Source organism: Lutjanus erythropterus, chromosome 13, assembly GCF_056507025.1.
Source record: "Lutjanus erythropterus isolate fLutEry1 chromosome 13, fLutEry1.hap2, whole genome shotgun sequence".
NCBI lineage: Eukaryota > Metazoa > Chordata > Actinopteri > Lutjaniformes > Lutjanidae > Lutjanus > Lutjanus erythropterus.
This window is the reverse complement of record NC_139329.1, coordinates 24,796,469-24,808,517: the sequence shown is the minus strand read 5'-3', so window position 1 is coordinate 24,808,517 and position 12,049 is coordinate 24,796,469. Positions and strand designations below refer to the sequence as shown.

The window sequence follows — 12,049 nt, the reverse complement described above, 5'->3', positions numbered from 1 at the left end:
ATCTCATTGTTTCATGGGACTTTTATTAGGTAGTTAACTGTAAATTATCTTCATTTCTAATGGCAAAATCACTGCTTTACATTTGCTTTTGAGTGCAACATGCAGCACAATATGTTTTTAAAGTACACATTATATAATAAATGTATAAAGTACAATAATATGTCACACACTCCTGAGTTGTTTACCAGTTTTAAACATCAATTACACAAAAACTACAACAGGAGATTATTTTTATTTCTAAAGGCAAAGACACAACTTTATATATGCTATAATAAATGTATGAGGTACAATGTGTCACACTCTCCTGAGTTGTTTACCACTTTTAAACGTGTGAGAGTCAATAAGGTGAGTTGTGGTGATACAGGGAGTTGAGCAGGTGATCTCTCAGGATGTACTTTCTGATGAAACCTTCCCAGAGGCCACAAAGTACATGTCGAGCCTAGAGACTGCACGAGTTGCAAGACACACAAGGCGCATGTGCACCTGATCACAGGCACATAATGTCACAGAGAACAAGATAACATACAGTATATATGTTGTGCATATTTATTGTGATGTCTAGACTATAAGCACTGTGAAAAGCGTTGTGGAATGTGGACGTCAGACAATCTGAAGCCTGTTATGCTCTAGAAATGCACATATTATTTACATTTTAATCACTCTCCTACAGCTTTCCATCCAGAGCACAATGCAGTTCACAAATCCACAAAATACGTCATGGTTCAACTGAAGCTAATATTTAACTTTACATACACCAAGTTAACTTACAACAGTCTATCAGAGCACATTCAAGTAGCTACTCCAATTTTCGTTTACTTAAGCATGCAACTTCTGTGTATACTGTTCCATAAAGTAAATAAATAACTGAAAAACTATTTCTAAGATTCACTGTGACACACAGACTCATTTTTGTTTTAAATGATTACATTGAGCCCGTTTTATCATAAGCTGGAGACGAATGCTGAATGTTTAGTTTTCGTCACATTTCTACTATTAAGGTTTCCAAACCACATGTGACCACAGTGCACAATCCGATAGGCCTTCTTCACGGTAGCCATGTTGATAAGAAAAAGTAGTGTAAACACAGGTGTCATATTAATTAAGGTACTGTCCCGTTTCGTGTAACAGAGTATTTCCAGGGAGCAAACATGCAGAGTAGCAGCATCCTGACTGTTTGACCTCAATATAACAGGTCCTTCAGTGCCATTGGTAACACCTGCATTTACCCTACTCTTTCACATCAGTATGGCTTCTGTCTATAAACTGGTTTACCTTGAATGTCCCATATGAACCCGCTAACCTTGGCTGAAATAGTTTCAGGTCCTTTAAAATGGAATGAACCCTCAACCCAGATGCTTTCACTCCCCTTGGACGTTTTAAAGCTTTACTGTCTGATGTTTCTTTGCCTCATGTTACTGATTTTATTCGTTTTATTTGTCACTAAGATGTGTTGTTCTTGTGCGCTGGTTGTGTGGCTGTTTGACTTGTTCTCAGGTCTCTTGAAACTACCCGATTAAATAGCTAGTAGGTATTAATTAGTGTTGAGATCAGAAATAAGATAATAACAAGTAGTTTATTGAGCTAATAGTTGATTGACAACCATTAATCACTTGTGATTGAGTTGGTATGCTGATTGAGAATATAAAGCATGTACAATTTTTCAACATAAATAAATAAATAAATACTCAAAATGTGTGGCTCCTGCCTTAACACATCTCAATAGTACATGGGACCTGGATCAGTCTCTCAGTTTTGCCCTGCATGTTTTTGCACATCAAAAAAAAACAAAAACATTTGATAGAGCTGGTAGTGAATAATATTTTCTGTTCAGTAAGTTCTTGAAAATAAGTATCTTTTGATAAACAAGATAGTTTAGTGGCAATAAAGAAAATGTTTAGTCTTGAAAGCAAACGTTTTTTCACATCGCATCTGACAACAGCCTATCTGGAGTTTGGATACTTTGTCCCTGGTTGTGAGAACACGGTGTTTATTCCCATTAGGCACACCTGCAGGCTACAGCACTCCTCCACAGAGCTGTCAAGGCCTCGGTGACACTCCCCTCGCTGGTGTGGCTGATGTAATGTTCTTCTGCATCATTAACAGAATCACGCAGCAGCCAATAGCAGCGGGACAAGTTATGGCTCAGGGAAGGATGCTTTTTGTTTGAGAGCCATTCACATGGCTCCATGTGCTGCAACCTCGACAGCTCAACAGTACCGATGCCCCCGGCTATTTGCAAACCAAATTTTTCTCCACCTGCCTCAGCTTTAGTTGGAACAGAGATAAACCAAGATAAAACATAACTATCTGGAGAGCACAGAGAAAGAAAACAACCATAAGCAGCACAAAAGTCTGCATGTTGGTTATAAAGGAAGGGTTCACTGTCTCAGGGAACACTGTAAAAAAAAATCATACTGAAATTTAGGGGAAAAAAACAACTAATCTTTTTTCATTGACTTAACACGAATAAAAAATATTTACTCTCTTATATTAGTCAAATCAAAAATTATTGTATTTATGTTCAGAACACATCAGAACCTAAAAATATTAATTCTTCTAACGCAAAGTCTTGACTTGAAATGACGAGTTGTTTAATAAGGTTCAATCAGCTCATTAAATTCAGTTTCAAAAGAATCATTATCAGCATATCAACAGACTTTCCAGCATGCATTGTTTGAGAGTTAAATCTCTCCTGAGTACCTTAATTTTTATAGTTTGATGGAAACATACGATGAAAACTTGCTGTGCATCTGAAATACACTTTAAGATAAGTCATGGTTGCTTGTTTTCACAATAATTGAAATTTCACTGCAAACCATGATGAAGGTTGTAATGAACTAAGTCGGTGCCCCCTTACACTTGAAATTTAATGAATTCACTGGGAGAAGTTTCACTTATTTTCTTTGTGTCAATGCTGGAACAAAGTACCTCCAACAGGAGCAGCTACAGCTTGTGTGAAATGAAGAACTGAACTGCCTTTTCAAGGAAATCAGATTTGTTAGTAATGTTCATCAGTGTGACTGAAGAGTTGTTTGTTCAACTTTACATCTAACATAACATTTTCTTGAATATAATTGAATCAATATTAAGTTTATTTCTTTTGAATCATTACAAAATAACCTCAACCTGTCTTTTTAAATTCAGTCAACTTCAATGTTTAAGCCAGTTCAGACACTCAGAAGAGAATTTTACAAGCTATGGAAATATGTGCATGTTTACAGATCGATAACAAGGAAAAATTAATGATTCACCAGTGAAGTGTTCAATCCGGAAGACATTAATGTCTTTTCAAGAGCACTGTAAAACAATAAAAGGAACTGCAGGGAGTAAGAATTTTCATAATCAATTTACACCAAGAGTGCTGATTTAGTGTTTGTAAATCTGGATCTATTTTGCAACTATGTTATTGCTTAATGTTTCTTGTCTCTGGATGACAGTATTTGAGTGTTTATATCTTGACCTCTTCTGAGGCAGGCTGCCTGAAGTCCTGTGTAGTACAACATAATAATACTGCAGAGGAGACACATACCTCCAAGACTGCCACCTACAAGGTTCAGTTCCTTTCAGTTTATTACAAGTAAGACAGTTGTTACTGTTTCCACTCTCTAATATAAACAAACCATTGTCTGGTTTGACATTCTCTCATCTGTCCCCCCTTGACACAATCCAGACTGGTGCATTTCACTTTGTAAAGAGATGGTGGATTTTCACAGAGATAAACATGTCCAGCACTACGTGAACCATGTGTTTCATCACTTTTGACCTTTGTTGCTGAAAAGCCGAAGTAAAAAGCTCAACTATTTATTTTCTGTATATCTTTTAAACATTTAAGACACAATACCATATGCTGTAATGAGAGTATATGTGTGCTAAAATGAGACACTACTCGTACCCGTTGTGTGTCCTACAGTAAAACCAGTCTATCAAAGTGCGTTGAAAAGAGTTTCCGCTGCTTTGTGACATGTAATTAACCCCTCAGGAACCCTGACAGCTTCTACAGACTCAAATGAGAAGAATGCTGTTCATGACCTTTTATTGTAACATGATCTGTTCACAGAAGTGCACCTCTGTTGCTTTAAACAGAGCAAGCAATGTTTTATTCTGCAAACTACATAATTTCTGGATTTTTCCAAAATTTGCCTCTTAATTTCTGATGAAACCTAATCTCATTATCAATATAAACCACATTTTTGACCCTCATTTTGCATGGTATTTTGCCACTAGGAAAATTGAAATCATGAAACTAAAACATTTACAAACAGTTGAATCTTTAATTTGCAAACTGTGTTTTTAATCCAAAATTCTTGTCACTTTTGACGCTGATAATATTTATCCAATTCTGTTGTGTGTCAACACCAACAGCCCAGGACTTGCCATCATCTTTGCTTAATCATTTGACAATTTACAATTTGTATATACTGTATCCAGAGATGTGAAAAAAAACTATTAATACTCACATACCTTACAATTCTATGGTGGAAATTCACTATTTACTGCTTATATTATTCTTTTATGTTTTATATATTACTTTTATATTTTATATATTAACTATATACAGTACTATGTTCAAGTGTAACCTGTATCTCTTCTCTTCTGTGTGCAGGTCAGTTGACCTTCTGTGTGCAGAAACCATCATGACAAACATCCTCCTTTCCTGTGAGAAATCCTGGTCGTTTTCACTCTCACAGGTGAAGTGGAAAGGAGGAGATATAAGCCCTGCAACGAGAGCTTGTTTTGTTGAAGCAGATGAAAATTAAGTGATTTCTGTTATTATGTCTTTCACTTTGTTTTGTCACTGTCAGGAGTACTTTATTTTTGGTCTTTTAGTCTTTTAAAGGCATGAGTCCCAGAAACAAATGTAATAAATCCTGAAAAAAGCTTTTTTGAATTAACTTTATTAAAGAAATTCCAACTAAAATAAAATCCATATAACCACGACCACACTGTTCACTTGTATGAAGCACAAAATAAACAGATTGGGGGAAGTTCACAGGAACCAAGCTTTTCCCTGGAAAAGCCAAGTAGAGCACATCATTAAACAGGTTTGTCAAACGATCTATTCATCCTCAGTCTTTACGCAATGCTGGCAGTAATGCACCAATTCTTTGCCAATTACCTTTAAGGACAAAACCAAGGAAGTGATGCACAGTACAGAAAGCATTTTCAGTGTCGGACGGCAGGCATTTGGACAGCATGTGTGGACAGAAAACTGTCAGTGCATGAGCTGCATGTTTCAGCATATCCACATAAGCCTGATAACATGTCACTAACCAACAGAGATATGCTACCAACTCTGTGTGGTTTTAGGATTAATACTTCACTGCAGATTGGTCAGCTGACAGATATTCTCTCTCCAAGAAGCCATCAAGCATGTCAGTAGGATTTCGGGATGATTTAAAAACGAAGAGCAAATAGGTGTTGGTAGCAGCTAAAAGTCTTTTTATTATTCTGGCTGATTAGGTTACAGATGTTGCACTTACATTTGCACTCAGCTATGCTAAGTACATGGACCACCATAAGAATGAATGAATGTTGCCCTGCCCTAACAATCGCAACAGAAGAGTCAGGGAGATGCCAGTCAGTGACAGTCTGTAAACATTCACAAAATCCCAACAACAGGATTTATCAGATTAAATAGTTGAAAGCAGTTCTGTTTTTCATGGATGTGTAGGACCTTCAGGGTTTGGACACAAACTCATTTGGAAGACAAGTCATCATGCTTATTTTCTATTTGTCTTTGGTGCCAGAAGTATCTACAGTACAATGTGACGTGCATGTGTTCTGAGTTGACTCATCTGTTTTCTGAAGATACTGTCTGACAGTACTGACAATAGTCGATACCTCTGCCATGGCCCCTTTACCTGCAACAAAGTAAAGACTTGAGTTACACATACAAACTTCTCATGGACTTTTGCACATCTCCATACTCACAAACCTTTAACACTTTAATGAAAATAATCTCTTGCACACTCCAAGGATTTGCATATCTACATTCACTGGTGGCCTCCGTGATAGAAATAAAACCACTATAATGACAAAGAGATCTGGTGGCCCAGAGTGCAATAAAAAATAATAAAGTGCCCACCAGAGTGCCCTTCCAGCAGAGAAAATGTGATAAAGTGCACTAATGGGTGACCTTAAAATGGAGAAAATGTGTTGTGGTGCCCTCTAGGGTGCCCTTCCAGTGTTATACAGAGGCAGCTGATACCCTTTTTATCTTACTGTCCGTGCATGTTAGACAGTTCAGCACTGTTACACATCATGCAGAAAAATGTCAGCATTTTAATATATATATAGATAGATAGATATATAGATATCATTGAAAAACCCCTTGCACAGAAGTGTGCTCTCCCCAAAGCAATATTTTTGGCAGCAATTTGTCTTTCGCTGTGACCTCATTCCACACATACCTGTTTAGACCCCTGTCTTACAGGAAACCACTCATCCTGTTCTTGAATGTCATCAGACATCAGAAGTTCCCCACCCACCCCTTGGGTTGACAGATGTAAGTAAAGCCACTGGAATATACTGTATGTTTGTACTGGATTGCATATACAAATGTGTTATTAAAACTTCAGTTTTTACACATGCTCTAATCAAATGCACACAATGACTGACAAAGTGAAATGTTAGATAGTTTATAGTTTAGTTAGTTAGATAGTTTAGTTTATCATAAGATAACAAGGATTGGCAGATATATCATTGCTATCATTCAACTAATGTTAAAGTAAGTCAAGCTTAAAGTATGCCAAAGCTATTAAAGTGTACAAATAGCAACAGAACATACTGCAGCTTTGGTTAAACTACTGTAATAAATTGAGTTGTGATGGCAAGGTGAAATGATCACACCCTTTGCTGCACGATCTATACAGGCCACATACCACACTGGTTGGGAAGTGAATAGCTGATCAGAAATATACTGGGTCATTTGTCTATCACAATCTCCACATCCCTGCTGCAGGGCCCATAATGGAGCCAGAACCATGAATAAACCATGAATGGGTTTCTGCATTACAACCAAAGTTTGAACACCAAGTCACCTCTGCTAATATGAGGGGCATTTAATGACGAGATATTTTATTTAACTGCGTCAGCAATATTATAACTTGCTCCTGTAAAGAACCCATCAGTGACTATTTCAACTGTGCCAGGAGAAATACAGAAATGTATGTGTGACAGGGAGGATAAACAATTTTCCATACTTCATAGAGAACTGATGAACTCTCCTAAAGCTCTCGTTCACATGACCTTTACATCGCAAAAGAGGGTCTGCCATGACTCAAGGATGGCACTAATGGAGAGTTAAGTGACAAGTGGCCAATTTATGACAGACAGGCCTCCAACTCACCCAAAACTCCCACATTCCTTAAAGTTCACAGCACACAGCAGCACTATGAACTCATGACAACAAACCAAGGGACTCATGTCCCAGTGCAGCATTGAAACGTACATTAATTGATATGTGTCACTAAACATATAAAACAACATGAAGTTTTGAGTTGACATGTTGGTGCAAATAAATCATGGCTTTTAATAAGAGAAAATACAAGTTGAAGTGTGAACTCTGCCTGTCTTGGCCGTCAGGCTGTTACAGTGTAATCTTGAAGTGTTGGTGGGATTTTATGCTTTCTGGTCTCATCGGTGGACACACCAGCAAAATGTAACATGGAAGAGTGAGGGAAGTTGGAAGTGTGAATTAGTTTAAGGTAACATAATCACCTCACACTGGACACACAAGTGGCCTTCATGCACACATGCACACACAGGCAAAAAATGTTAACACAAAGTTTACTGAAGGACAATGTTGATGTGAATAAATACCATGAATTCATATGTAAATGTGACAAATGTTTTAATAAAAATGTGAAGTGATTTATGATTGAATCTTTTAAATGGTATTTTATTTATGCTGTGGATCACTTTTAATTATCTAAATAATTTTATTGTAAAAAGCAGCCAGGAGGGACTTTGGGACAGCTTAGGACATTGGAGAAAATGAGTTGTGTACTCATGTTCAGTCATTCCAACATCTTTTTGCATCTAATCGGTCTTGTATTTGCCCTTGACAACAACTTATGTGTCATTTAAGGTAAAAATTAGTTCTTAATTTACCTGCATACTTAGAGTAGAAGTATGCAATAGATTTACTGTGATAAGTCACAAAATAACCATGATATGTCATCAGAAATCAAGGAAACGTGAAATTAAACAATTGTTTCTTTGACATCAATTCTACAGCTGCAGTGTCCTCTTTTGAAATTTCAATTCCGGGCCGGAATAACCGGTTTAGCTAACCTGTTTGGAAATTAATGCCAAATGTTTGCCGAATGAATAAGTGTCTGTTAACGATTGGTAAGAACTCAATAAACTTGTAGAAACCGTAGATGTCCGTAATGGTTAAATAGGATTTCAGCCTATTTAATATACAATCTATGATTCCAAATCACTATTTGGACTGCTGTACTAATTTTTGTTCGTGTAATTGCTACATATTGCTCCTTTAAAAACTGCCAAGGAATGGAAGTTCCTTGTGCTAGAAATGGTCAGGTCATTGTTTACTTTTCATTTTTTTCAATGTATTATAATTGTTTTGGTCAAACCAATAGGGTTCTGCATTCTCAGATTTCATTAAGTGAATGTAAATACTGGTAGATACTTTTTGTTTGTTCTTGTGTTAAAACCCACCTTCATCTCCACACACTAGCTTCTTAGCGATGCAAGGAATTTCCACGTATCCAAACTCTGTCAACCTGGACACCTGCTGTGCTGTAATGGGATGCTGCCACATAGCTGTATTCATTGCAGGGCAGAAAAGAAGAGGGCGACTGGTATCCCATGCTCTCACCACACACGTCTGCCAATGACAAAGACTAATCAACTTAAAAAATATTTCACAGATATTGTGCAATGAATTACTATTTGCCAGAACATTTTGTGGATAATCAGGCAACAATTTAATGTTCTCACCAGCAGATTGTCACATATGCCATTAGCAACCTTTCCAAGAGTATTGGCATCAAGGGGGGCAATGACAAAAAGGTCTGCCCAACGCCTTAGCTCAATGTGTAGCACAGGGTCTGATCGCTGAGTCCACAGCTAGAACAGAGACATGCAACTAATGAGATACTCACTTCCTTTCTGGATGATACTTTTGACCAGGGTTTCTCAATCTTTTCTGGCTCGTGAGCATGTTTTTATGTCTCTAAATTCAGATGACCTCAGCAACTGAAAAGCTGCCAAGTAGCTACTTGCCAACCCACTGAGTACCTTAATTCACTCAATGTGATTTTGTATCCTTTTATATTTTAATTTCAGGTAGTACTAGTATATTTGACAGGCGCATTGTTACCTCCCACTCATCCTTGTCACTGTAGATTTTAACCGAGACCTCCGCAGGATTGTAGAAGTGCTTGGCGTGCTCTGTCGTGACCACTTTTACATCCACCTAAAGACAGTGACAGCCACAGGGATTACTCAAAATATATATATTTTTATTCTATAGTGCTATAGTGAAGATAAGAAGAGATATCTAACAATGGATATAATTATTATTATTAATAACATTAATATTATTATTTATAGAGCACTTTTCAAAATTCACTTTACAAAGTGTTCACAAAGGCAACAAAATAAAACAGACAGGATCAAGAGTGACACAACAGCTAAAACAGATAAAATAAAAGAGTACAGTGCAAAATAGGAAGGTAAAAACATTTTTAAGAAATAAAAACAGTGCCCAACAGTTCAAACTTAGATAAAATCAGGAAAGGCTCTCTGATAAAAGTATGTCTTAAGAAGAGATTTAAAGGAGATGACTGACTCAGCTGACCTAACTCTAGGATTGTGTTGATGAGTGGAAATGAGATCAGAAAAATAATATGTTCTTGCATTCTTGCATTTTGTTAAAATGTAACAATAACTCCTTCATAGTGTTGAAATGTACATGGAGATTGGATTTTTTCCATCTGTGCTCAGCTTTCCTACATTCCCTTTTGCAGCTGCGAATGTCATCATTTATCCAGGGTTGCTTTCTTGCTGAGGACTTAGACCTAACTTTAAGAGGTGTAATGGTATTGAGAGTAGACAAGCAGATTGAATTGAAGCAGTTGACCAGATCATTGGTATTGGAATGTTGAGACAGTTGTGAACTTTGATCACCAAACAGTGCGTGGAACTCTAAGATACTTTGCTCATTAAGAAAGCGAGTGGACAAGGTGCTGGGTGTAGCTCTACTGATTGCAGGTAATTCACAGTTAAAGACTATACATTTGTGATCTGATACAATCATCTCCAAGAGTTCGACGGGGGATATTTCTACACCCAGTGTAAACACAAAGTCCAGTGTGTGACCACGGTTCTGAGTTTGCCCAGACACATGCTGATTGAAGTTAAAAGAAGAGGTGATGTTTAAAAAATCAGTAGCATAAATGTTAGTGGAGTCATCAACATGAATGTTAAAATCACCACAAAGAACAATTCTGTCAAAATTTAAAACAAGGGTGGATAAAAATTCTGAAAATTATGTTAAAAAGCTGGCAGGCAGTTTTGGGGGCAGTAAATTATCACAAAGATGATCGGATGGAGACCACAGACTTTAAAAGTGAGAACTTCAAATGAAGAGAAATCCTCATAAGTTAGTTGAAAACATTTTAAGATTTTCTTAAAAACACACATTTTATGGGTCTTACACTCTTAGAAATGCTCATAGAATGTGGGATCAGATTTGCACAATAACACTGGGGATGTAGTTTTGACTGCATTTGTCAGGACCTCTGCATTTCTCTGGACCATATAACCTGTATTCTAGAAGGTGTTTTCACTTCTCTTTTTAGTTTCCTCATTGACAGCATATTTAGGCTTTTCATTAATATGCAGTTTGTTTCTGCTAAGTAGACTGGGAACACTGCTGTGCTAGTTTATAACTACTGTTGCTATTTCAATCCCACTGTACTCAAAAGCCTTCTTAAGTAACAGTAATATCAGCTAAACTGACTTAAAGTATCATAGGTAAAAGCACTCACTCTGCAGGGAAAAGGCTTTTGAAATAATATTACTGGTGAATTAATTTATATGTTGCATTTTATCACTGGTTGTATATGGTTGTCCAGGTTCTGAGTAACCCAACAGGATATTGTTTATTTAGATTAAGAAGTAGGATAATTTTCTCAACCCTTAATAAACACTTCAAAGAGGGGGAAAAAGATCAAATTAAAAATCACAATTTTGGAGATATACATTTTTCAGTGGAGAAGAAGGGTATGAAACTTGTATTCTGAAAAGTAACTGATAACCCAAGCTGTCAGCCAGATGTTGTGGTGTAAACGGTAAAATATTTGCCTCTGAGATGTAGTGGAATAAAAATATAACTTGCATAAAATGAACCTACTTAAGTAAAGCACAGGTAGTTACCTCAAATTTGTACTTAATCACAGTACTTGAATAAATGTATGGTTATATTCCACCACAGTTTGTTACGCTTTAATGTAATTAATTAAAAGCTACTATATATAGTTGTATTTCTGTTGAACCAGAATGAACAAGGGGGTTCATAAGTGATAACAGCTGCATAAAACAGTTACACCTCCATCTTGCGGTTAAGGTGAGTTTATGCGCGCTCTACCAGGTAGAGAGAAGCGATAATGCAAGCAGGTACATGGACATACACTTGGTGTATATGTAACAGTGACAAGCAGAAGAAACGGTGATTTAAAAAGTCGGCTCTGAGTAAAAACAAATAACTACGAAGCAGCTCACCCCAGGGAGCTGAAGAAGCTGGGACACCAAAAGAGGCAGTTTCAAGGCTGCAACACTTCCCGTCACGCCAACAAGAACACGAAATGTCCCGCAAGATTTCAGCAGATCAGCCTTCAAAGAAGAAACGTGATCTTCTGCCTGCATATTAGCATATCACCAAGAAGAGGTCTGCAAGCTGCTGTAGTGCACCACTTCCTGTAAATTACTTCCGTAAATATTCATCGCCAGCCAATCACGGGAGAGAACGAATAACGTGTCGTTCGTGTCTAGAACGGGACCCCAGACTCACGAAATA

At 37.1% G+C, this 12,049-nt stretch overlaps 1 protein-coding gene across 2 annotated transcripts; it reads right to left on the bottom strand.

Annotated features, from left to right (window-relative positions):
- Positions 1–5,384: 5,384 nt before the first annotated feature.
- On the bottom strand, positions 5,385–11,951 carry ppcdc (phosphopantothenoylcysteine decarboxylase). Of its 2 annotated transcripts, none has more exons than XM_084734967.1 (5): positions 11,755–11,951; positions 9,350–9,445; positions 8,968–9,096; positions 8,686–8,854; positions 5,385–5,861 (listed from the first exon to the last, which is right to left on the bottom strand). In XM_084734967.1, the coding sequence occupies exons 1-5, from the start codon at positions 11,896–11,898 to the stop codon at positions 5,728–5,730; spliced, it is 672 nt and encodes a 223-aa protein (XP_084591093.1). In that variant the 5' UTR covers positions 11,899–11,951; the 3' UTR covers positions 5,385–5,727. The 2 variants fall into 2 exon arrangements, with proteins under 2 accessions (XP_084591093.1, XP_084591094.1); XM_084734968.1 differs by lacking the exon at positions 5,385–5,861 and adding an exon at positions 7,371–7,629.
- Positions 11,952–12,049: the final 98 nt, after the last annotated feature.